This window comes from Echiichthys vipera (assembly GCF_963691815.1).
Source record: "Echiichthys vipera genome assembly, chromosome: 17".
Classification (NCBI taxonomy): domain Eukaryota; kingdom Metazoa; phylum Chordata; class Actinopteri; order Perciformes; family Trachinidae; genus Echiichthys; species Echiichthys vipera.
In genome coordinates this window covers 22,584,563-22,611,415 of record NC_139842.1, presented here as the reverse complement: position 1 = coordinate 22,611,415, position 26,853 = coordinate 22,584,563, and the positions used below count along the sequence as shown (strand labels likewise).

Below are 26,853 nucleotides of genomic sequence, written 5' to 3'. Positions count from 1 at the left end.
GATCTCCCATCGCCCTGTGTCCCTCCATCCCCGCACCCTGATCCTCGGATCCTTGGATCAGATGCATCATTGTTGGTTATTCCAAGGTCCAGGTTAATGCTGAAAGGTGATCATTTGCAGTGACGAGAGATCAGAGTTGAAAACTCTGTCTCGTCTTTGAAATCTCTTTTAAAAACCAACAACAAATTGCCTTTCTGTGATTTTATGGTTTTCATATGACATTTAATCCCCAAAGACCAAGTGTTGGCACTTGCAGCACAAAGGGTTCCAGTGACATCATTGGCCTTGTGAGAGGTTAAATACCTGGATCTCCACACCAGTTAGTTGGACCAGTCCCAGCCTGGACCTGGTCCTGGTCCAGGTCCTGGTCCAGGTCCTGGTCCAGGTCCTGGTCCTGGTCCAGTCCCTGGTCCAGTCCCAGCCTGGTCAGATGTGTACATGAACTGATGAAGCCTCTTGGATGAGAGGTGAAATGTCTTCCTGGACAAATAACCAAGTCCAGTTGCTTTTGACTGAAATTGCTTTGAGGATAACGATGACCTGGACAAATGAGAATATTCACAGGCTGTGACATTTACGTTTTATTCCGTCTTCTTTCTGCTTTTAGTTCATTTCACTATGTTTGTTTTAACATTTCTATGTTTGTAAAGCACTTTGTAACTGTCTTTTGAAAAGTATATAAATAAAGTGTATAAATAGAGTAAATAAAGTGTATTATTTGTATTATTATTATTATACAATGTACAATATGTAAAGGCATAATTAAGTAAAATGATTTCTAAAGCAGATGGGCTTTTAAAAGTAACCACAGCTGTATCAGGACAGCACCAGTGGACACTCTTGTTGAAACTGTGACAGGATGCAGCAGTGAAAGGTTTAAGAGCGCCTAACAGGCTGGTGAGATGGGTACAAGCCCCGCCATAGGGAGAGGGGGTGAGGCTGGCATGGAGTTATGCAATGCTTTCATGTAATGGAACCCTGAGGATACCGTGCATGTGCTCAGCATCATATGAAATATTTAAACATTGACCTTTTTATTAACTACTAACTAATTCTGTCAAAGCGGCTTTAACCCGGCAGCTTTTATAAGGCGCACAGGTGGACCGCTGTGACGTCATTGCGACCTTTTTAATACACGAATGACTACGCTCGTGCTCTGGTTGAGGACGCAGCAAGCCTCAAACCAATTAACACTAATCAACAGAAGACACGTGACGCCCGTGTCAAAGACCTGGTATGTCCGCACCAAACCCGTATAAGGCAAAATACCTAAAGCATAAGGAGATGAATGATCATCGTGCAAAACTTTGTTTGATCACTTTAATTTTCGCCGTCGTGGCTCAGAACTGCCGCTGTGCCTCAAGAGTCCAGGGGAAGACACCTCCGAAGCAGCTGGTCCTGCCCAGAGTCACCTGCTCTGGTCGAAGGATCAAAGCAGTTTTTGGTCCTCTGGTCAAACATAATATTCATGTTAAAGGTGAGATCGGGTTCTTTGCTGCAGTATACCAGGGGTGCAGACCCGATGTCAGGATTGGGGGCCTGTATGCCACTCATACCATGCCACCATACATCCCAACTTGGTAGAGGCTCACCATATCATTCAAAAAGTACTGCATATGGAATCATTGATCATCATTGTTCTTACCTTTCTTCTTTATTTGTCCTAAACAGCCAATAGCGTATCACTGCTTACTTCACTGTTATATTAGTAAATATATATCTCATATCTCACTATCTTCCTTGTCTCCCAGTGTATGGGACTATTGTAGTCCAAGAATCCATGAAAGTGGACAGTGTCTGCACATGACTCTCCTGACATTGTCCGTATTAAGGAGTATTTGTTGAATGTTAAGCATTGTAAGACGTGGGAGACAGTGACTAAGGAAGAGCATACGAACCATTTGTGGCCAGTTTGAAGAGATGCTGTCCCACCTCTATGGCTCCTCCACTGGTGAATGACATCTTAAAATGGGCCTGGCCCTCCCATCCACCTGATGAGAGAGTGAACTATATTTAGAAGAATGCACCTAATATCTATCACATTTTACAATATCAAAGACATCATTTATAAAACAAATCATAAAGAAACCTACCACCAGGCTCAGCTGACACCATCCCTGCAGTTATGCATGATTAACTGATATGGTTGAATATGAAAATATGAAGCCCTTTTTTTCAAGCCCGCTGATCATCAGTGTCTGTGTAAGAAACTATGTTTATTTGTGTTGTAGTGGAGGAAAGCAGAGATGGATGTGGAGTCAGAAATAGATTTGTCAAACATTCTTTTTTTTTAACCATTTCAGTCATTTCTTTTTCGATGGGAATCTTAAATGTGAAGAATGTGAGGTCTGAAAATACATTTGTTCAATTTTGAATAGTAAAAATATCCTAAATTCATGTCTTTCAGAAATGGGGGGGGGGGGTATTTGCATTGAATCCATCAATTATTGTGTATGTTTTGTTGTGTTCTTAGATGTGAAAGGGGCCACAATCCCAGTGCTTGAGTCTGAGGGATCCTGTGGAGTCAGACTGGGCAGAGAGAAAAGCCAGAGCCTCTCCTTCTTCAGCAGCTATGACAGCTGTTATGCACAGATTGAGGTAAAATAACAGCATGTGTATGGCGTTATTGGGGTGGGGAGGGGAGCGGGGCTGAACACTCTTTCACTTATTGCACTGGAAGACAACGGCCCCCTCTTTACATCAAGTCAAGTCAAGTCAAGTCAGTTTTATTGTCAAAAATTGCAATATGCATGACATACATAGGAGCAAGACACAACTTGGGTGATGCCTTTGGCCCCTTTTTGCAGTTATTTTGTGTCTCTTTGTTGTGGTTTTGTGTCTCTTCATGGTCTGTATGTTTCTTTAAGTGACCTTTTGCAGGTGAAGGCCAGGGGGCCCTGACACTTTGGGCCCCTGGGTCTATGCCTGGTAGGCCTGTTCAGTAATCCATAGTGAAACCTTTGAGGTGTATATGCGAAACTCTTCAGCCCCATACTCAATATGAAAAATGTGTCTTCTGTTTAATATGAGCTGAGAAGTCTTTAGAAAGGGAATATAAACAGAAACTGTGTGTTCCTGAGTACATGTAAATGCATAATGGGGTGTATGGCTTCTTGACATCCACATTGTGGTGACTTTTGTTCCTCAGGGCAACAAAGTGGTCATCTCTCTGGAAATACAGCTGACAGGATGGGATCAATGGTTCCGGGTAAATATCAGCTGCCCTCTGATACAGAGATACAGTGAGAGGACTGGACTTATGCCAACACTTGACTGGAGACGGCCGATGAGTGTAACAGGTCCATTGATCATTATGTCACTTATATCTGAAGTCAGTGCTTATTTTGTTGGTGTTTCCATCAGTCGATATTTAAACTGGCATACCCTCCAGTTCTTTGTTTCCTGTCATCTTCAGTACAGAGACGATTCAGACACGACACAAACTACTGCAGTATCAGACACTAAAAATGTGTCTCCTATCCAGCGTCACTTGGAAATTGTGAGACAGAAAGAGCTCTGCGAGTGGACTGTGGCCGCCAAAGCATTTCAAGTGATTCCTGCTACAAATTGGGATGCTGCTATGATGCTCATGATCTAACCTGCTACTACAGACTCAATGGTAAGACTGATGGCATTTGTCTTGGCCTGTAAAGTGCTGTTTACACGGGTGTGATTTTGTGATGAGGTAAATGACTTGTCTCTGACATCTCTCTCCAGCTTGCTCTTTGGATGGACACTTTGTGTTCTCAGTAAAGGCCACAGACACAGACCAACCCATCGAACCCAGCAGCCTCATAGTGAAGGATCAGCCACAGTGTTTCCCTGTGGTCACCACTTCAGACACAGCCATCTTCAAGATTGGAGTCACGGACTGTGGTGCAAAGATGAAGGTAATGCTGCTTGAAGAATTTGAATCCATCATAAAATATCTAGTGTTCAGACAAAGGATATACTGTATAGAGCGTCAATTGTGTCAGTGAAATTTTGAATTGTATCAAACATTCTTTTATATGCAATAAAATAACACTTTGGTTGTGTGTGTGATGGCTTGAAGTAGTTGATGTTTGCTTGAGTCTGAATCTTTTCTTCTCCGCCCTCCTTTCAGATAGATGGAGATGTGAAGATCTATGAGGTGGAAGTGGAGGAGAGGCATACTAAAAGTATAACCAAACATTCTCCATTTAGGTGAGTTCCATTTTTACAGGAGGTCATTACAGGTTAGAAAATTATACTTGTAGTGACATTTATTCCTTTAAGTATGAGGGTTTTAGTCTCCAGGTCCAGTGTGAATACGACGCATCAGAGTTAAAGCGTGCCGCAGACTTGCGGTCCTTGTATACGGTGACCAACCCGCCGCCTGTTGTTGCGCTGGGAACCATGAGAGTGCAGATGAGAATAGCCAGAGGTAATAAGAAAGAGAGCAGTATGGTATCTCTCACCTTTACATTGTGTCAAGAACTAAACCGTAGTGATTATTTGTTCCTATAGATGCATCCTTTTCATCCTTCTTCCCCGAGGACCAGCTTCCTCTCACCATGCCCTTGCGCAAAGCTGCATATGTGGAGATTTCCATCGCCCAGCCATCCCCAGACCCCACACTTTTCCTACGTGTACGGGATTGCTTCGCCTACCCTGCGTCCAGACACTCTGTGTGGACGCTTCTCTATGACGGGTAAGTTGGAACCAACTTCAGTGGCAACCTGAGATATTGAAATAATATGCATAGACTTCTGGACAGCTGATAGTTGTTTCTCCTCCTGGATAGATGTCCCAACCCTATGGATAACATGAGAAGCTCTGTCCCTGTGAACAACCAGGGGAAGACCTCCTCCCACTCCCAAGTCAGGAGGTTCGATGTGAAGACCTTTGCCTTCTTGGACCCTCATACAGGCCATCCAAGTGTGGAGGAAGTAAGATTATCACACCAACATATTTCAGTTATATAAGCATATGTTAACATGCAAAGATGCCATTTCTCACTTAGATGTACTTCTACTGTTGGGTGGAAATCTGCACAGATGATGTTGAGTGTGCACAGCGGTGTACCATCATTTGTGAGTATTTCACAGTAGGTTTTCCTCTTTATACACTGAACGTGCTGTGTATATGTGGGAAATGTCTGCGTCTCCTCCCATAGCGTCTGAGGGTGAAAGACGGAGAAGAGGGGCCACGTCTGAGTCTGACCAGGTCCAGCTGGTCTCTTTAGGGCCACTGATGCTGGGACAGAACAGCACTGAACTGGAGGACAATCCATGTGTGAAACAGAAGACGAGTAAGCCCTGCTCAGCACGAGGCTACGCTCAGCATGTGACGAACCAATGGCAGCTCTTGAATGAAATGTTTTTCTCTGTTGGTCAGTGTTTCAGGTGACAGTGTATATTCTCTCTGGGGTTGTTGCTGCCCTGCTGTTGATCCTGCTGTACACTGTGTGGTCAGCCATCAGAAAGAAGCAGAAGCCAGAAGCACAGAAAGTTTGTGAAGTACAAGTTGAGCATGAACAATGTCAATAAAAAATACAACTGTCTGAAGGGCATTCAAACTAGTTTGTTTTTTTGTAATTGATCATAAAATCTGAAGTGTGAATTTATTATGGCTACTGCAGAAATGGAAGAGTAGTGCAGACATTCCACTCAAATCAACATAGCAAGATGAGTGGCATACATTTTTATGTTTACTGTTGCCATAGCAAAGAAACAGTGACCATTGTTACTCATTCTTTCTCTAAAGGGAATGGACAGTGCTGGGCGCCATTTTGTTGGGAGCTAGTCAAATGAAAACAGGACAGTGTCCATTCTACTTATATTTCTATGATGGCTCCTTTATTTTTTTTAAATATTTCTTTCTGTCCTGCTGTCTTGGCAATGACTCCCTTTATAAAAGAGATTCTGAAGCTAAATGGAAATAAAGATCAAATGCTTTCTTCATCTAACATCAATGATCTCCCAACTATCATTCATCTCTCGTGTTGGCTCTTGTGATTCAATAATCTTGAAAAGTCAGTCAGAATAATAGTTTATTGATACACAAATTCTCAGGGCAGTGAGACTAAAACACACACCAAAGCAGTGGAATGAGCAAAAACAAATCAGGACAGTTGACTTAGTAAGGTTTGAACTTTCTCTGTGCCCTCAGCAGAGAGATTTTCTGTTTATCTTCCTCAAACTTTTTCCTTAGTTCAGCGATATCTGAAAAAACAAACAAAATGTAGTTAGCCAGAACAATGGCATTTTGTTTTACAACGTTCCATAGCTCCTATCTCCTTTATCAAACAAGGACAAATTCTAGCCTGCAGATGAAGAATAAAACATATTGGCAACTTACGTTCTTTCTGTGTGTTTCTGTGCTGCCAGGTGTAGAAGTTCATGAGCTCCTTCCTCTTCTTCTTATGCATCTCTTTCTGTAGAGTCCTCTTGTTGGCCGCTTCGCTGTGAGGGCGGCCCTTGGTGCCCTTGGGTCCTCTTGAGACTTTCACCCAGCCCTCTTCATCCTCTTGTTGCTGCTCTTCCTCCTTCTTCTGCCTCTCTGCTTCCTGTGAGAAAAAAAACAAACATGTTGAGGTCATATAGACTAGATGGTGGATGGTGCTGAAGGAAAAGCTGAGAGTTCTCACCTCTTCTTTCCGCTTGTCGTAGCCTTGCATAAACGAGTCGACTATCTGCTGCAGTTTTTCCGGGTGAATAAAAGAATCGGTGTACTGATGAATCCATTCTGGTGTGGGAAAGTGCAACAAATAACATATATGTGTCATTTGTTTGGTTAACAAAGAGCCGCTACAGACATTCCCCGGCTGCAATGATGTTGCAGAGAGTGCAGATGTGAAAGACAATAATGTGTTTTCTTGAACATTAAAGCACGTAAACATTTTCTAGTAGAAACCGTAAACACAAGTATGAACCTGAAAATGACCACAATATGTCCCCTTAAATAAAAATCAATGCAACACTCACTCTGTGTTCCTGTCCTCACTGGACGCTGCTCTGTGCAGACCACCAAAGGCACATCACACGGGTGTGATTTAGCTGCATTTACACTGGAGGAGTTTTCGAAGACGATGTAACCTACTTTGAAACCCTGGAAGGAACAGAGACACAATGATGAGCTGCATGTCAACCGAGGCTGCTTCAGTGTACATGAACGCTGAGATCATATTCTACCTTGAAGCCACTAGAACCATTGTATGAACTATAAAATTCTCTTGAGCTGGGATAAACTCATCAAACATGCAAATATATGTCTCATCTATAAAATGAATCATGGCATGGTTCCTCATGGTTTTCGTTATGCATCGATGATGCCTCTTCCACCACTCAGCTGCTTTATGTTGCAATGAGCAAATCAGATTGCAAGAGGAGTCACAGGACAAAACTGCATTATCCCACTAATAAAACCTGCTTACAGTCAGCCAGTTAAAGCAGCACACAAAGGTAATGCTGTACCAGTCCACATCAGGGAATTCACCACTTACAGGTCCTTTACTCGTCGGTTAAAAACATGGCTTAAACGCCAACTAATCTGTCAGCACTAGTTTGACTTCATCATTAGGCAAATGTCTTTAAAAATGAACTTTTATGTTGTTTAAAGTGCCCGGTTGTCTTTGTGCTTCTGCTGTCCTGTTGCTTATATCCGTCTTTGCAAATGTCTTTTTTTTTTTACAAAATCGTTCAGTAATTGTTTGTTTTTGCTCACCAACTCTTGCATTTATTGTCATGTCCCATTGTCTGTCTTCTATTTTACTCTCTCTCTATTTAACTGGTGTGTTTGCATGATGACTATTGTTTTAAACCCGTTTCTGGATTTAAGGCTGCCAACTTCACACCTAGCCAGTGACTACAGTTTGAAAGCAGCCTCCTGACTAATTCTGGCATAGTTACTCTGTTTATTAGTTACACTCTCCCTGAGAAAATGAACTGAAAATAAACGATAAGAAGAGGTGAGATAATGGCCTGATATACTGTAGTGTACATGATAAGTACAGTAAATATTACCTGGTTTTCCACTGGTCTGAAGACCCTGGATAGCTTGGGTCCAGACTCCTGAGAGGAGCCCGGGTGGTCCCTCAGCTCCACGGACTTTACACAACCAAACTGCGAGAACAGCTCTTTGACTACATCCTGAAACACACACATAGCAGGGCAGGAGGCACAGTCAGTTACAGTGACATGATTAAAAACGCATCTAACGCAGAGAGTTAGCTAGTGACTGAGCTGGCTGAGCTACAGACAGTGTACCTGGGAGCAGTACGGGGGGATGTTGAGCACAAATAAAGTCCGGTCCAGCGGTCTGTGGGAACTCTTCTCTGCTCGGACTTTGTGCTCTTTCACATAGAGACTATGTTCCGCAATGCTGTCGGAACTGAACCGTAAGGACAGCACTGTGAAGACAGACAGGACAAACCATTATTTACAAAAAGGCCAACACATCATTGAGACGACCGTATCTGTAACCACCAAGCCACCCCTGCCAAACATGGCTACCGACCAATAACCAAACCGTGTAAGACGAAATAAAATAAACTTTATGTTCGAGGATAAACCAGCAGCCTATGTTGGCAAAAACCCGAAGTTGTTATCCTTCATTTTGTTTGTTAATACCTGTAAATCCTCCAGGGATAATACAAGGCTGGCCACTGCCATGTTTCTTCTTGGACGGCGCCATTTTGTCTGACCCCCCACACCGGAAGTATAAAAGAAAACGTATAAAAGGGAAATGTAAATATATATAAACACAACCCAAATTACCAAATTACATTTACAACCGTTAGTCGAAAAAAGTTTAAAAAATAAAATAAAAATAAAAGTCGAATTGGGCCATTTTACTATTAATTTAAGATATGAGTTCTTATTAAATATATGTATTATAAAATATATGTGGTTTGTGTTTATTCTACACAGCATGCCCAACGAAATACTATAGTACCATTTTCAACACAACCATAAATCTAACGAAAATCTGAAAATAATAATTCTGGTGCTAAAATTACATTACACAAGGGATTTTTGCTAGTTGCTTAAAGATATCTTGGAGGTTTTCCTGTAAAAAAAAAAAAAAAAGAGGTACTATTTAGTTAAATTTTGATCACATCAGTGATAAGAGTAAAATATATTCTACATTTTGGATGTATGGTTTTAGTTGTAGCGGTGGATTACATTTCCAAAAGAAAAGCAGCTAACAATCCAAATTTGATAGCAAAGGTAAATAAATAAAAAACAGTTTTCTGAAAATCAGGACAAACTGTGATAGCACTTGTAAAAGAAGAAATGGACCTGTAGAGAAGATGCCTCATCACTTGGCAGGCAGGAAAGACGAGTCTCAGGCAACATCTACAAAGCTAAATATTTAATGGCGACATTTCACAGACAGTTCTGACCTCTCTAGTCTCTTGACTGACATACCAAGAAAGCAACAGAAAGTAATTTGCAGTCTTTAAACATGAATCAGGTGTAATGTATACTAGAACAAATTAAACATATTCTGCTTCAAAACTGGACACAAGTAAAACCAGTCACAAACGGAGCACACAAGGATCTGGATGCTAGAAGGACGGTAACAAAAAAATATAACATAACTATTTAAAAACTGGTTTACTGAAATGATAGTATTACAGATCCTTCACAGGTGTTTACAGTCATTTTGTCTGAAGACAGGTTTTCAGCTTCAGGCAGGAAGAGTTATAGTGAAGATTTGCTGAAGACATCATTGTCCTGGCTTATCAGATAGATATGGTCTAAACTGTACTGTGTGGTTTCTTTTATTTTTGTTTGGTCTAATTTGGTCTATTCCATTTTATTACTATGGTCTGTGTGCACCCACACAATCTGAAAAAGAGGCACAGACAATAGAACTGAACACACCTAAGTGGGTGTACAGAGCCTCCTTTTATTACAGTTTAACTTTTTTGAGACGTGGGGGTGGAGATAAACTGGAGTATTAAAAAAAAATTCAAAAAAAAATTAAACAGGCTGGTATTGAATTGCCCCCCCAAAAACCAAAACCTATACATCCAGATTGGTTTGGCATCCCCCACCACATTGGAGTAAAACAACCAATCACATCACACGTCCTGCCTCTAGTCCATCTCAGGGACAAATGGTTAACATTTCGATACCACAAAACCAAAAACAAGATTTTGCGTAGCACAAATCCCCATTCAGAGAAGTCCTATATATAAAATATGTAAAAATCTGATTTTGAGAGACTGCTGGCTGCCTGTTGTCACTGTTAAACACTGAGAATGCAGTAATAGGTTTATGAACAGACAGTTTGTGCACACTAGACATGAGCTATATCTTGATGCGAAAGGCAGTGGCCTGTGAGTTGGGGGGCTCAGTGGTGGAGGTGGACTGTGCAGTGGACTTAAACAGCGCTTTGAGGATGGTCTGGGGATCAACCTCTGGAGTCGGCTGAGAGGAGGCTCGCTGGCCGCCGGGGCGAGACAAGGAAGGGGGCAGACCATCTTTCTTTGTACTGCTGCCTGCGCCCGGAGTGTCACTGAGCCTCCTGTAGGAATCAAAGAGACAATGTCACAAGATCATACAGTCAAAACAATATGCAGGGTGACATATTTTTGTTCAACAAAATCTATTATGTATATGTTTTAAATGATAGTTGCTGTGTGAAAAGCAAAATAGACTCAAACTCCAACACAGCAACAGCTAATTGCATTCACATTTCAATGTGAAGCTTAACTTAATTACATCAATTTCTTATCAAAAGTATTATGAGTGGTCAATTGGAAACACTGTATCAATTACTTAGGCTGAATAGTCCAATCACAAAATGTGTTATCTGTGTATACGCTTTATTAAAGGGAACGCCATGTACCACTGAATAGCTTTCCAAACATGCAAACGCTCATTCAAAAAACATTGTGAGCAAAGGAGGTAGGATAGTCACTGCTTGAATATTAATTCAAATTGAATAGAAGCAATGTTATTGAAAACAATTTGCTGTGGTATTTATTTATATATTCAGGATCCCATTAGTTGTTACTATAGTAACAACTATTTTTTATTGGGGTCCATGTGGGTCCAAATGCAACAAGATACAACAAAACAAAACATTCAACATTAACATAAATACTTGGTAGAGCTCATAAACTATGCGCATGTAAACACAGTCAACAACTGACTCATTTAAATTGAAGGAATGAACTTACAATAGAATGGGCTGATCAGAAGTGATGACATTTCCCTGAATATGAAGGTTACACTTCATGGGTTGACCTGGGGGAGGACAAAAAGAAGAGATAAGAAAAACAAAAAACAGAAACATCCAAACTCATCTAACTCAACTGTCCTCAGAACGATAGTCAATGACCATGAACAAGAGGAGCCAGTGCCCAAAACCCAGAGAGCCATTTGACGTGTGCGTCCTTGCTACTGGCACTCACCGTCCAGGCAGCGATTGTTGTACTTCCTGTATGCGCTCACGGCATCCTCTTTACGCACAAACACCACCTCGGCCACGCCCACCTTCACCAGCCGTGCTCGCTTCAAGGCTCCGCACACACAGAACAGCTCCTGTGGACAAATAGATGGAGAGTACAAACACAAAACCCAATGAATCATCATAGACTACGGCACTCTGCAGCACATCATTGAATAGCCAACATAACAGGAAGGTTATTGGCAACCAGTGTGATTTACTTACGACTATGTCTTCCTCGGTGACCCGAGGGTGCAGGTTGTTCACTGTTATTTTTGTCCCCTCCAAAGGGCTGAAAGCAGGCTAGACGATAAAATGACAACACCACAGGATCAATCATATGCAATAAAAACGTCTGACATTAGAGAACATGTATGCACATACGGTGGTAGGTTCAAATGACAAATACAACAACAAAAACATAGGAAATATACCATTAACTTGACAAGTACCAACCAATTAATTCACCACTGTACTTTTAAGAGCTTTAAACTCAGGCAGCACCCAGACAAGCTATTTTACTAGAGGGAAGCAAAGTGGAAGTAAAAATGCAGGAGTCCGGATTAGGTTCTTGGCGTGGAAAAATACCCATATTACATGAATGGTCCAAATATTATTTTAAAACATTTACGTCTTGTATGCACTGTGATTTTATAAGTTCAAGAGGGTATCTGCAGAATATTTGCAATAACTAGTTCAACAATCCAAAAGGACACACAGCCCTGACTGTAGCTTTTCTAATAACCAGACTTTATAAAATATTAACCGTATCTTAGTCTGACTCACAAGATGTAGACTGTTGGGATAAAGACCCATTCGCTATCTTTTTCATTCTCCTCTCTTTCCATTATCTACTTTGCAAGCACACCGCCTTAGAGCCACCCAAGATGACGGCAGAGCACGGTGGAGAGAGGTCTGGCAATGCGTGACTAACCTCAATTAGGTTGGTTTAACTCAAGAGGCAAAATGTTAAATCTTCTCTGACTTCTTTTTGTTCCCAAGATAGGGCTCAAAATGGTGTTTTATTATTCCTTCTAATAAAACAGGTGTTCAAACCATTGGAACATCTATTTTTGTGCATAATGTCCATAGGAGGGCGAACCCATACGAGAGACATAACTACTTGTATAGGCAGTGCGTGCAGATAAACAGCACCTGTCTGGCCCCCATGCCGCCAGCGCCCAGAGCTCCTTGCTCTCCTTATGGCAAAAAGTGCACTGGCTCTGCAATAACACATAGCTTGCTGAAAATCTGCAAAGTTAAAAGATCCACATGCCTACATGTTACAAAAGCCTATACCGTCAAACTTAATTTAAAGACCATACACCTTAAGATTTCTCTAAGTGCAAATCACTGTCCGCTGCATTTTCATAGCAGTTGTTGTTGAATTAGTCCTTGAATAGCCCACGCAAGAATGTTCAAGACAGACGGACGAATATCAGATTTATGTTGTAGATTTTTTCAACCTGAATGTATATAGTAATAAATAGAATATTTGTCAATGGCCCTCATCTAAAGTAAATGAAAATTACACTGAACACTTATATTAGACAGAGAGGACCTACAAATGTAGGGATGGTTTGCATACTGAGCTACAGTTGCATGTTGGAGTGTTTACCTGAGGGGGGGCAGGAGCTGGTGTGCTGGTTTCTGCTGAGCTTTGCTGGAGAGTCCTGGAGACTGGTTGTAAGGCTGCAGGGGAGGACCGGGCAGCAGCCATGCTGGTGTTGGGCCGGGAGGGGGCCACAGGGACAGGTGGACGGGGGGCTGTGTAAGTATCATTTTTCACCACCTTGGTGATTGGGGCTGACATGGAAAATGTGGAACCCATTGTACCAGACTGTGTAAAAAAAAAATAAAAGGTTTAATTGAATGCAGGAAACAGGCATTAGTTGTGCAGTAAGGCAAGTATGCGTTTAAGTCTGAGGTGTGCAAGTCAGGCCAGCTGTCATGAAGCAGCTCTTACCCGCGATTGTAGCATACTATTAGCCGTAGTGAGCTTCATTTGTTTACTGTGGGGGCCACCATGCTCATTTGAGAGAGGCTGTTGGACACAAAATAATATATCTCAATCACATGTTTTATCATCTTAGCCAGCATACAAGGGAAACATTGTGTTCTTGTTCAGAGGAATACTTTCATCAACAAGAATTACTCTCAATCTGTCATGTTTAACCGTGCCAAGAAATAAAGTTCTACCTGTGGAGCTGCCCGTATACCACCCGACATCCCCGGGCGTTGCTGTAAAAAGAAGCATCAAACTTTAAAGTACAGTTAATATGACAGTGTTCAAAAACACTGGCTGTGTCATTGATCTTTTAAGAACAAAGAAACTTATTTAACCTCACCTGGATGGTCTTGGTTATCTTAAGGTGTGGTGAAACAGCTGTCTGAGTCCCTCCAATGCTCCTCTTGAGACTCAGTCTATCACGAGCATCCATCATTCTCCTATTATTGCTAAGCTGTGGCGTTGCGCTGCCCCTCATATTCAGTCCTTGTACATTAGGAGCAAACTGCCTTGTGTTTACTCCAGCAAGATTGTTGATGGTGTGTATCTGTATCTGTGGCACAAGTGTGTGGCTCTGCAGATGGTGTGTTACCGCTGTGTTTGGTGCAGTATGAGCAGGGACACTGAACTGATTCTGCCCCTGTTTGCGTGAGTTTATCATCTGACGAGCATCCTGCACTCCTCCTGCTCCTCCTGCTCCCCCCCTGCCTCGGATTTTAAAGCGAGCATCCTTCTGACCCAGCTTTTCTCTGGCATCTTTTACTTGAAAACCTGAGGGAGTACAGGGAGAAGATTGAGGGCGAATTTAGTAATAATATCCCCAAATTTCCTGATAAGTTTGGCTTAGAAATAAATAAATACAATGCCATACCAGGTCCTGGTCCTCCTCCAAGCCGCTGTCTGACATCATTGGCCCCAATCTTCTGCCGGGCATCAAAACTCTTGCCAACCGCTCCTGCACCCCGTCCAAACATGGGTCTGACAGAAAGACAAAGGACAGTTTCGTTAAGTTCATCAATGGCGCTGTAGTGTGATTATGAAGACAGCTTCATTCGACATTTTAAAGTTCATATAAACTCACAAGTATTGAATACTTTCACAGTAACACAGGATAGCAAAGTTAACTATATATTTTTTTTGTTTATTTTTAAATCCCAGTACAGGGAGAACGCATTGAATGGCTGTCGTACTGGGCCTTGCTATTTGCACAGACAATATGATAACATCATTTATTCTTTACTTGCTCAGAACACGGTTTATTAAACAGCTTTAAACCTGTTTTTCGAAGAAGTCTGCGTCGTATTTTAACCAACTGCTTCCGTCCCCCAGTGTAAAATAAGTGCCAACATTAATGTTAGCTTGCTATAGCTGTTAGCTTAGCATGGCGAGTGAAGCTACAAACAGCCACTGGGCGCAACTCTTCCAATTTATGAGTTGTCGCGACTGCTAAATATTAGTTTGGTCCAAATCTGAGTTTGGTGGAACAATTAACCCATCATTTTTCAAATGTAAGCATGAATGTAATGTTTTCAGACGCAAAGGCCTAAAACTGGTACATATTAGCGTTTACGATGTATGTGAGCTAACGTAATGTGCTAGCGTTAGCTTACAGTAGCCAATCAGCTACCAACAGCTCTTAATCCACGTTATGCTTTTTAAAAATGTCCTTGCAAGTTCCCACGTTCTTAATAAGCCACAAAAACCATCAATGCATTGATAGTTTTACTACCGTTTAGGTGGTGCCTTGGCGTTGATGCCGCGCTGTCGTATCACTTCATCCAAAGAGACGTCTGCCATTTTCTCACACTGCCACACTGCGCATGCGTGCACGGGAAAGTATCAGCTTGGGCTACGGAAAACGTTTTGGGTCAAAATGCAAACTGCTTTTTCGAGAACTGACCATGTATCTTTTGTTTTACTTCAATTTGTTGTTGACCACGGGCTTCAAACTGAAGCAATAAACGATTGTACAGTTGAAATACACAGACTAACATACACTGATTGAGAATATAACCACTGCCCGGTTATAAACAAGTAATCTGTGATCGATTACTCTTGACTAAATGTAAATGGCATACATGCTTTGGTACCCATGAACCTTTGCGCGAAATTATCACAAAAATTATCATGTTTTTTGGCAATAAATGCAGTTCACGATCTTAAAAACACTATTTGACATTTAATTTCCCCAAATCGTTATTTGACACACAAACAGACAAACAAATATGTTAGTAGGAACTGAAATAATCTACTGTCAGGAAGCTACCCTAACAGAGAATACCTGGGCACTGTGACTAGACTTCGTCTTCGACACTCAACTAGTCATGCCTTAAACTGATGAGTAAGGAAAATAACGACGCGGGGTGACGCCCGTGTCCTCGTAAACATAACGAGAAGAATTTTTGAAGGGGTAAAGGTCCGTCTGCTGAGGTGACTTGCCTACTTTGCGAGATGCCTCTCGGATCCAGGACCTTCCCCGATCCCTCAAACTGTTTAAAATTAAACAAACGAAGAAGACAAACTCATAGCAGCACGTCCGAATTTACGCCACTGAATTACTAAATTATATTACTGGCCGATCAAATATCTGAACTCATCACATACAATACAATGATAGCAAACTGCGACATTAGAAAATAACACATTGAAACTACGGGAATACCTCCTGATCCAGAGTGCACAACAAACACATACGTACATTCACGCATACACTATACGTCATATATATATAGTATATACAAATACAGAATATGTTATAAATTACTGTCATGCTGTGCTGTTTTTGTAATGCGTTTAGATATTTGAAAAAAGAGAAATGTCAGAACAGAGGCATTAGTTTGACCAGAAAAAAACAGTCCATGTGCAGTTTCCATAGATTAAGTTTGTAGTCATTAGTCTGACTGAACAAAGTATAGATGTAGCTTCGTTCTCTGCTATTTGTTTTTTGGAATTGTGTAAAAGAAGTGCGTGACACGGGGCAAACTCAATATCCCAGGATGCAACTGGGCAAGCGCAGATCCAACCTGCTGTATCGGTGATCGGTGCCCTCGAGCTCTTCATCACCGTTGCCTCACGTCGCTGTCCCTCGGATCCGTCAGAGAAGAAATGGCTGCAGCTCTGTCCCGAGCCCTCAAATTACCCGGTAAATGCGCCGCTCTCGCTCCACACACACACAAACAGAGGAAACGGGCTCCAGCAGATAGAATCCCGAACCCGTTATCACCGTCGGGACTAACGGGAGATGGTCTCCTGTCCCGCTATTCTGCTCTTTAACGGTGTCAGCAGTCGGTTCATGTGATGCGCTGATTTGTCACACACCCTTAGTATGTAGTGTAGTGTTCCACACTGTTCCAGACTCACGGACACGTTTTCAACATGTCCTGTCAGTTTGGATATGTGTAACTGAAGCGGCATGCTGACATCTCTGTGTGTGGAGGCGCCTCTGCTGTGCTCTGCCTCTCAGCTAGCTGCTAGCTAATGTTAACCAACATAAACTGAGCTGCTCTGGGAGATAAACATCACGGCGTCATCATCAATATCACATCTGACCTCAGGCAAAATATTGCAATGTACCAACGTGACTTATGTTGTAACAGCTAGTGATGTGCATTAGTGCTTGTATTACTGTAATCATATTTGTTGTTGTATTAGTTTTTAGTCTTATAAACAGGCTACTGTATTATTTTAAATGTGTTTTAAACGTCATAATAACCTTCATGTAGTCATAATTAGATGTATTATTAGAATCAGTAAGAATAGCAGTAGCAGTATTATTGTATATACAGCATTGCCCTCTATAATAAGGTCAGCTACAGTATATTAAGCATGTTGAGCTGTTCATAGTTTTATGCCAAATCATAATACTCTGCATTTAATTGTGTCGATTACATGGAATTCTTCTAGAAATGTGATATGTTTGAGCGTTAAAGGAGAGACAACCATTAGTTGCCAAAGGAAAGGAAGGATGAATCTATAATGCATCAGTATTGTAAGAGAATATATCAGTTATTATTGTGTATTAATGATATGTACCTCTGCAGGGAAGAAGGGCTCGGAGCTTGGGGAGTACGACCCTCTCACCCAAGCAGACAGCGAGGACGAGAGCGAAGAGGATGACCTTGTGCTCAACTACCCCCGGAATGGCTTGGGCAGGGACAGCTGCCTCGGCACGGGCTCCTCAAAACTGCGGGGCGGCAGGTCTGGGAGACTCGTGGGGGCCGAGGATGAGGCGCAGGAGGACGAGGAGGAAGAGGAGGACGAATGGAGAGAGCGACTCCCCAGCAAATCCAGGCAGGACCGAGACGACATGAGAGGCATGCAGTACTGGAGCCACAGGGACTGTGGCAGGGACAGGGCCGGGGAGGACAGAGGGGGGCCTGGACCTTTGGGGGGAGCGGGGCTGGGGGTTCATAGCACAGATGCGGAAGAAAAGAGGATGAGGGTGAAGAACGCTGTCCGAAGTGCGTTTTTCCTGGTGCCTCTGGTGTGTGCTGCATTGCTGGTGCTGCTGTGTGCGTTTCTGATTCCGTGCCAGAAGGGAGAACTGGAAAAGAGGCCACAGTGGGAGAGAGCACTGGGAGACGCAGGAGGTAGAGATCATAATGTTAAAGTTGGATACATCACTCTACACTGGCCTTACACCACGTACTGTACACTGCTTTCTTTATAAAGACTTACTCAGGAGTCTCCGTGGCTAGACCGGTTTGGCCCACCCATTAATTAGTCACTTGTAATTATACAGGATTGTGAGCACCACATGTTCTGTCTCAGCATGCACCACGAAAGCACAGTGTGCAGCAATTAATACAAACAACAAGACTGTGTCTTCAAGAACCACATAAGTATTTTAGAAAACGAGCATGGACACCTCTGTCAAAAAAAATGTCATTTTGATACTTAACGACCCTTATGCTTTTCATGATCCTCGCATCTTTTTTCCCCACTGGTAGACTTACACGCTTCACTCAAACACAGAGGATTCCACCAGTGGGTGTCGTTCACTGTGTTGTGGTTTCTCTGTCCAGGTGTCACTCCACCGGCGCTGGCGTTGTGGGATGTTGACGGTGATTCAGTGCAGGATGTGTTTCTGGGTGTTACTGAATGGACCAATGACACCCATCCAACACAAGGGAACAAAAGTACACTTTAAGCTCTCATTCTTTACCCTTTAGCTTTTGTCAATGCTGTGTGTTTCCCTGGTTTATTCGGTAATTCTGTTCTTTCTCCCGCCCAGTTTACAGCGCCGTGGCCCTGTCTGCGATAAGCGGTCAGGTGCTGTGGAGGAAAGTCATGCGGGAGTCTGTGATGTACATCCAATGTGGTCTGCAGTACGGCACCCAGCCATCACCCGTGGTCATCCTCATCGGCAAATCCATCATCATGGCAGTCAATGGCACCACAGGTTAGGAGATGAGTCAAGCTGCAGGTGTCACAGGTGTCTGTGTGTTTCATGAGTAGATCACTAGCCTGGCAACACCGGACCAATCGCAAGTGAGTATTAGTCTGGGCTCTCAGGGTATTTTTGTTTTCCAAGGGTGTTATCTATGGTGCAGAGCAAAAGGCTTTTGAACGCAATTGGATAGACCTACAACCAATCAGAGCGCAATGAAACGGCTGTGCCTGCTCAGTGGAAATCAAAGGCGGTCGGGTCAGAAACTTTCTGAAATTAAAATGCGCTTCTGGAAACATTCGATGTGAGAAACAGAGAGCACAGTAACAGAATATTGTGTACTGTTTGATCAGTGCTTCCTACTTTGACGGTTCAATCTGAGTTTAGTGAGCCTGAAAAACTGAACAGACTGGACGAGACACTGTCAGCTATCATCTTAAACCCGCCCCACATGAGATAAACTGTTGTGATTGGTCCACACAGGGCCATAACAGCTATAAATCTGTCTGAATGAGAGAGGGGCCGGACCTATCTGCCAGAACAAAGGCAGATTCATCATAAAATGTTTTCAAAACCGCATTTTTGTGTATTATTTAGCTGTAATTTGAGAACGTTTCTGACTCAGTAGCCATTGTTTGCCACTGAGCAAGCACTGCTTGTGTTGCTGTGATTGGTTGTAGGTCACGTTCCATGGCTCTGATTGGTTGTAGATCAATCCAATTGCATCTAGAAGCGTTTTGCCCTGCACCCCTTGAAAATCGAACTGAGAGGGCCCAGACTCATAAGCATCTGCAAATAGTCCGGTAATGCCAGGCCACCACAATACTTGATTCAGAATGGTATTTTGACACACATTTTGCCTTTATTAAATATTGCGTCTGCTGCGATTTGAATATTGCCCCGGTTGATGTTGAAACTTTGATAAAATTCCACCTTTGCAAACCATTTTGTGTTTGCTCACGGTTATTCTGAAGGTTATGTTCACATGCCAAAACATGCACATTGAGTTAAATTCCTCTCCTGCCTCCAGTTCCCTAACAAGACAAGACAGGTAACTCAATAAGAGCAACCCCTCTGTGGTATTCAGCCCATTTAACACAGGCTCAAAGAGGTTTTTTTCACTCCCCAGGGAAGACCTTGTGGTCAGTCCTGCTTAAGAACATTGAATCCCAGGCAGTGTTACTTCCAGACCTCCAGGGTGACTCAGTCCCAGATCTGCTGATAGCCACCCTGCCTGCAGATGAGGTACAGCTTTGACAGCCGTCTGCCTCTTTATGTGATCATGAGCTGAACATTTACACAGCACCTTTCCACACTTTTTCATTCAGTAACTACGTCTCTTTTTTCATTTATTTTGTTGCTGTACTCATTTCCAGGCTTTGGATCTCTCCCTCACGTTGATCTCCGGGCTGACGGGGGCAAAGCTCGGACATCCAGTGCCCTTCAACCTCACTGGACAAGGAAGGCTGATTGGTCCTTTGCTGCATGAGACACAACAGGGGGCATACTACATCCTCTTTGGATTAGGTAAAGGGATCAACAAGCAAAATGAATAAACATATCAACTGTCACCATGTGTTCAGACTGGCTGCACCTATATGGGTACAGATAATTCAAATAGAAATGTCACAAGTCTCTCGTGTTGTTACTTACTGACTCAGGAAGTTTACATTACATATGGATGATTTAAACTGCAGGTTTACAAGACTTTGTGTCAATATTCTTTTTTTCATCAGGTAATGTAGAGGCCATCTCTCTGCGGGACATCTACATTCGTGCCACTGGAAAAATGCCCATGACCCAGGCACTTAGAAGGAAGGATCCAGGCTGGGAGGGACTCAAGAAAACCAATTTATCCGCCTTCATTCACATTTACAGGTGCGTCTCAGTGACTGGCACATGGCTCTGACTTGCTTAGACGGTGAATGTGTATGTTGGCGCTGATTAGCAGCCTTGCCCCAGGGCAGCTGTGACTACTATCGGAGTTTACCGCCACCATGCATGTCTGTGTGAATGAATGGAACCTGGACTCTGTGAAGCACCTTGAGTACTGAGAAAGGCCCTACAAACATCCAATCCATTATTATTACTTGTAAAGTCGTATGAAATATTAAACCGTATTGATACTGGAATATTATCGCTATGTGCACTTTAAAACAGAAATAAATGACGGCACAAAGACATACACATCCCTAGTGCCCAGTGGGATGAGTGGAACATCAAAGAAATAACTTATATATAACAAAAAGATCTGCACACCAAATGTCCCCCTTTATAAACTGTAAACTGTTTGTATTCATCAGTGTCTTAAAGGACTAGTTCTGAGCTTTTGAAGTGTGGTTTTAAAAAGTACTTATCCACAGTCAGTGCATTACCTTCAGTAGATGGTGGTCTGCATGCCCCCAGGCACATAAGTTAAACAATGTACCAGACAGGGGGGAGCAGATAAACCACCTTAATTTAGCCACCTTAAAAAAAATCCACATCAGTAACAGTGTATGCTATATTTAGAATATTTTCACAGCTTCACCTTGCTGTCAGAAAGGTCTGTTTAAGTTTACACAGGGGAAACTGAAGCCATGCTATGCCCTTTTCAAAGCCACCAGACTCCACAGACAGTAATGGACTTTCTGGTCTACCACCGCCTCTCTCAGATTTTCCCCCTCGTTTTGTCAGTTCCTTACCCTTTAAAACACCAAAGTCTAACAATAACACAAACAAGCTAACTGACTGAGACAGCGGGAAACCGGTGACTCTGTGTTCTGCGAGGTCAAATTATATTTTGTAAAATGTTTTTGTCTGGTGGCTTTGATGAGAGCAGAGATAATGGCTTCATTTTCTCGTTTAAGCTTTAACAGAGCTGTCTGACAGTAAGGTAAAGCAGTGACAATATTCTAAATATAGAGCACATTAAGAGTAGTGTTTCTTCTAGGAATGGTATGGATTACAGATAGGTGGAAATACGTTTACATTGTGACAACTATAATAGCATAAGCATTGTTATTTGATTAATTACTGGGGAAACATGGTCTGCAACATCCTGGGTTGTATATGCATTTTAAAAAAAAGACAATTACCACTGATTTCAAAATCCCACCTTTGTCTTTTTCTCTGTAGAGGATCTGAGTTTGTGGAGTTCCTTCTCCCTCTTGTGGCTGGTTTTGGTAACAACCTCAACAGCCTGGACACTGTTTCTAATCTTAACTACACCAAAAGTGACTGGGTGCTGGTGTATGGCTCCAGCAAATTGTCCGTGCTCAGACAGAAGGACATACGTAAAGAGTGGACCTTCACCTCAGCTACCATTCACAGGTAAAGCCTGCTGCGCATCACTATGTCACTGCTGACTGAGTTACTATTACGTTAATGTCACTGCTAACAATAATACTTTCATGAGAGGACAAAAGAGTACTTAAGAGTAATTCTGCCGCAAAATCACTCCATGGTCTTTTTCCGCATTTACATACATCGAATAAGCCATCAAGACAGTTTTTTCGTTGATCAACTAATAAAGGAGAAATCTGGGAGAGTTGCTAACGGCCAGACGTGGCTAACACTGATTAGCTCAAGGCATTGAGGTGACGTCTTTTTTAACCACTAATACTGCTAAAAATAACAGCAAACCTCTGCAGCAGCATGAGAAGAGTCCCTACACAGAAAACAAAGGACCAACAACATAGTTAGTGAACCCAGAGTTTATTAAAAGAGTGTTTTAAAGACTTACCTACTGGCCCAGGTACCAGCTCCTCTCATAGTAAAGTCCATTCAAGTGGATTACCAAATGCATCCAAAATGAAGGAGCCCATTGGTGCTTTGTTTAGGAATCGGCCGCCTTTTCAAATTTATTCTCGGGACATGGAAAAAAAAGTGTCCAGTACGGTGCAGTCACAGTAGCCACAGGCTCACCCAAAAATGCCCGCACACCAGGACTGAATCTATGTCTGATGCTACCTCTACCTGCAGCCCCTTCTGGCGACACACCACAAACCACAAAGTTTACGTGTTTTGCTGGAATACCATATCAATGGGCTCCTTCCTTTTGGATTGCATTTGGTAATCAACTTCTACTTCGAGAGGAGCTGGTACCGAGGCCAGTAGGTAAATCTTTCACTCTTTTAATAAACTCTGGGTTCACTAACTACGTTGTTAGTGCTTTGTTTTGTGTGTAGGGACTCTTGCAGAGATTTGGTGTTATTTATTTTGAGCATAGTAGTGGTTAAAAAAGACGTTTAAATGCCTTCACCGTACTGCCCCGAGCTAATCAGTGTTAGCCACCTGCGACTGTTAGCATCTCTCCTGGATTTCTTCGTTAATAGTTATTACATGAAAAAAAATGTGTCGATGGCTTATTCAATGTAATTAATTTCCGAAAAAGACCATGGGATGATTTTGCGCCACAATAACACTTTAATGAGGATATCAACGTTTCCGCCCAACAAGTCCCAACATGACAACACTGTTTAAGCTTTTTGAACTACTGCAAACAAAGAAAGTTGTGAATTTTAAAAAAAATAATTGAATTATTTCATCTGTCACAGCCAACCAGCCCCAGGACACTTCAACGATGATGGAGTCCTTGATCTCTTCATCCAGCATTCAGCAAACGGCACCATGAAGGTAATTCATACATCAAGGATAAAGCTGACATGCTACACAAACTTTGGGTTAACTGCACTGGTTTTGTTTTAATATTAAGTTTACAATTTTTTTTGGATTAAGTCTTGTTGTGCCTCTAACCTACCCCTGACTGTATTAGTTTTCTCGTCCTCTCTCCGTGTCTCTCAGGCACAGATTGTTGATGGGGCAAATGGACATCTTCTCTGGTCAGCAGAGTTTGTGTGTCCTCGTCTTGTTTTGGAAACTTCAGCAATCTCCACCTCAACTGGCCAATCAGCTTTCCTCTTCTGGGCCAGCGATCCAATCAAAGCACGGAAGAATGTTACTAAGACAACCGTGAGTCTGCCGTATTATTGATGCAAATAAGTTCCAGTCTGTTAATTTTAAAAAACATGTATATGTGTATGTATCATGTGCACAACTTCTTATATGTCTCTTGAGTTTAACATGGGAGCATAAATGAAATACTCAACTGTCCACACTGGATGTGTAGGTGGCACCAGGGGTTGCTGCAGCAGAGCCGCTCATCAGAAAACTCTTCCTGTTGCACCCTGCACACCCCACAGTCCTGCTGGAGCTCACCAGTACCACAGACACCGCAGTCACCTCTGCAGGTAAAAGTTCAAATCTACAGAACACTACCTGTTGTAAAGGTCCCTTATTGTAAAAAGTGAGATTTCAGCGTGTTTGTTTTATTATTAAGCAGGTGGAGGTGCTACATAAACACTGTGAAAGTATCAAAACACTCAATCTACAGAGAAATGCACACAGGCCATAATCGGAAACTGTGTCTTTAAACGAGCCGTCAGGACGTCTGCACGGTTGTGATGTCACAACTTTACTATATATAGCACTTAATTCCCTGGGTGCAATGATGGTGCAAAGATGCAGAGAGCACTGATGTGAAAGACTTGGGAACGCTGACCAATCAGAGCAGACTGGTCTTTTTCAGGAGGGGGTCTTAAAGAGACAGGCACTAAAATTAAGTATTTCAGACAGAGGGGGAATAAAGGTTTATTCAGACAGACAGGAAGAGAAAAATAATGTGTTTTTTGAACATTAAATGATGGAAACATGTTCTATTAGAATCTCAAAGTACGCATGATGTATGAGCCTCAAAAGATTGATTTTGTATCATATTCTTTTGGGAATACTATCCAAAGTGAAGCGTATTTCTGTAGTAGATGAACAACATACTAATAACAGTGATACATTAATACAAATGTTTTACCTCCCATTTGCTCCGCCTTTGTGTCTGATAGTAAGTTACCAAGAGCGCCAGAAAGATGCCTCCTACATCACCGTATCCTCCCGACCCACACCCGATTCAGAGCCCGGCGTCCGGATAGTCAAGAGCATGAGCCTCAGAGCTGCTATCTCCAAAGGACAAATTGTCAGACTAGAGGAGAGCAACAAGCCTGGCTTACCCGTTAAACCTGACCTGTTTGAGGTCAACAAGTTCTTCAGTTGTTTGTCCTTCAAACCCCAGGTGAGAGGAACATTAACAGGAGATATTTGACATCATCCGAGTGCCGTGGGTCATTTGAGTCGATTCCACTCAGTGATAAATCTCTCAACTGTGTTGCTTTTTTTAGTGACGAGCCGCCGCCTTTACCACGTCCCGCGTCACAGGAAGAGGTGCCACTAAAAGGACTCATGTGAGGACGGAAGGGACAGAAGTCTGTGATCTGCACTAAGGAGACACTGAGAATCCATTTGAAGCTGTATATAATCTATGTTCACTACGTGTGAATTCAGTTTCTGTTACTTGAGATTTATAGGTAGGTTTCGTTTGCATTGTTTTGGTTTATATTATGTTTATACAATGCTTATTTAAATTATTTAACTTGCATTTTTGGGAAAGTTTTAAATATTTCATTGAATGTTTACGATTGTTTGGACTTGACGGCGAGAAGAAGAGTCAGTGAAGCACAATAATCCTGATCAAAGAACATGTAAATATGTTTACAGTATGCAGAACTCATGTCACTCTTCCAAGGCCAGTGTATTCATGCCATATGCATTTTGTTGTCATCACTAATAGTGTTCTTTCTGCTCATCGCTGAGTTAGTAGTATAGGGAGTCATGTAAATATTTAATGTACAGTATTTATTTATGAGCTTTAACATTTTGGTTTTAAGTCATTTCATCTGATTTATGCTCTTATATGACTTATGCTGTCAAATACTTTATGGTACTATAATCAACCCGTTTCTTTTGTGGCTGCTAACAGTTCTGGCATTTAAATGTACGCTGCAATTCACATATCACAAGAGAAAGGATGAAGGTCAATTACGTGTCATGTCATTGATTTCACCGTCTCACATTTTTGTATTCACTGAAATGGTGGCTGACAACTGGCTGCTAAGAGTTATGATTAGAAAAGGAGAGCAGTGTGGTGCTACAGTAGCACAGGGTGGTGCAGTGGAGCTGCATCCAATTCTCTCCATTTTTGAGATCTGCAGATTTCTTAAGAACAGTGTATCAATTCAAAGACTGCCTTGGGACCCAAGTATGCAGAAATGTTCAAATTTAGGATACACCACAATACATGGAATTATAATAAATATGTATGTCTGTCAAGGGGAGACCCGTGGGTACTCATAGAACCCATTTTCATGTAGATCTCTTGAGGTCTGAGGGACCCCTTTGAAAATGGCCCTTCCAGTTTTCCCTCACCAAACGTTGGAGTGTTATTTATATGACTATAGCTTGAAAACAGAGCCTGCTACAGCCTCTCAAATACAGTCTAGTTAAGGGAGGGCAGGCTTAATATGTGCAGGCACCACTGGAGCAAGTGTCTGAGCCTCGGAGCCGATACATGCCTTACTGGATTTACCTCTGCTGTGTTTTCAGGTCGCTTCTGTCTGCACTGAACTCAGTGTTTTTGTTACAGTTTTTGTTTTGTTTGGCACATGCTCAGTAGACTTTGGTTTGAGTTGGTACATCAGTCCCTCTCTCTTACACTATGACAAGAACAAAAGGCTTTGTTTCTGACATGAGGCTGTCATAAATACTACTGAATGAGCCACCAAAGAATAATATGAATTGAAAACTGGATAATTCACAACACATATACTGCATACATATATATACTTTAAATTGAGCCTTAAAAAAACCCAGATCGAGTTTCCTTTTGGAAGAAAAAAAACTAAACAGGCTTGCTGGTCTGCAGGTTCATAAAATAGACCCTGGACAGGACGCCAGTCTATCGCAGGGCACGTAGAGACAGAGACAGACAACCATTCACACTCACATACACACGGGCAATTTTAGAGTCATCAATTAACCTAAACACATGCATGTCATTGGACTGTGGGAGGCAGACACAGGAAGAACATGCAAACTCCACACAGAAGGGCACCAGCCCAGGTTCAAACCAGCAACCCTCTTGCTAACCAACACACCACACAAC

The 26,853-nt window shown here is 42.2% G+C and overlaps 4 protein-coding genes across 4 annotated transcripts; 2 read left to right on the top strand and 2 right to left on the bottom strand.

The window, feature by feature from the left end:
* Positions 1–1,284: 1,284 nt before the first annotated feature.
* Positions 1,285–5,766, top strand: LOC310960167 (zona pellucida sperm-binding protein 4-like; the record flags this gene model as incomplete). The annotated part of the gene is made up of 13 exons (XM_083931790.1): positions 1,285–1,477; positions 2,474–2,598; positions 3,149–3,290; positions 3,485–3,619; positions 3,718–3,890; positions 4,106–4,185; positions 4,239–4,405; positions 4,489–4,672; positions 4,766–4,910; positions 4,985–5,054; positions 5,138–5,272; positions 5,359–5,471; positions 5,728–5,766. The coding sequence occupies 13 exons, from the start codon at positions 1,285–1,287 to the stop codon at positions 5,764–5,766; spliced, it is 1,701 nt and encodes a 566-aa protein (XP_083787916.1).
* Positions 5,767–6,017: 251 nt separating this feature from the next.
* Positions 6,018–8,655, bottom strand: rrp7a (ribosomal RNA processing 7 homolog A; the record flags this gene model as incomplete). The annotated part of the gene is made up of 7 exons (XM_083930633.1): positions 6,018–6,185; positions 6,322–6,529; positions 6,611–6,708; positions 6,948–7,071; positions 7,986–8,111; positions 8,229–8,371; positions 8,592–8,655. The coding sequence occupies 7 exons, from the start codon at positions 8,653–8,655 to the stop codon at positions 6,100–6,102; spliced, it is 849 nt and encodes a 282-aa protein (XP_083786759.1). The 3' UTR covers positions 6,018–6,099.
* Positions 8,656–9,319: 664 nt separating this feature from the next.
* On the bottom strand, positions 9,320–17,549 carry poldip3 (polymerase (DNA-directed), delta interacting protein 3). The gene is made up of 11 exons (XM_083930711.1): positions 17,465–17,549; positions 15,162–15,246; positions 14,304–14,410; positions 13,773–14,203; positions 13,624–13,665; positions 13,391–13,468; positions 13,043–13,264; positions 11,650–11,727; positions 11,390–11,519; positions 11,156–11,222; positions 9,320–10,497 (listed from the first exon to the last, which is right to left on the bottom strand). Exons 2-11 carry the CDS (start codon positions 15,227–15,229, stop codon positions 10,281–10,283), a joined length of 1,440 nt encoding a protein of 479 aa, XP_083786837.1. The 5' UTR covers positions 15,230–15,246; positions 17,465–17,549; the 3' UTR covers positions 9,320–10,280.
* On the top strand, positions 15,722–25,643 carry fam234b (family with sequence similarity 234 member B). The gene is made up of 13 exons (XM_083930710.1): positions 15,722–16,574; positions 17,473–18,021; positions 18,457–18,570; positions 18,666–18,833; positions 19,951–20,066; positions 20,198–20,348; positions 20,558–20,699; positions 21,939–22,133; positions 23,360–23,438; positions 23,607–23,774; positions 23,932–24,052; positions 24,701–24,927; positions 25,034–25,643. Exons 1-13 carry the CDS (start codon positions 16,538–16,540, stop codon positions 25,034–25,036), a joined length of 2,070 nt encoding a protein of 689 aa, XP_083786836.1. The 5' UTR covers positions 15,722–16,537; the 3' UTR covers positions 25,037–25,643.
* Positions 25,644–26,853: the final 1,210 nt, after the last annotated feature.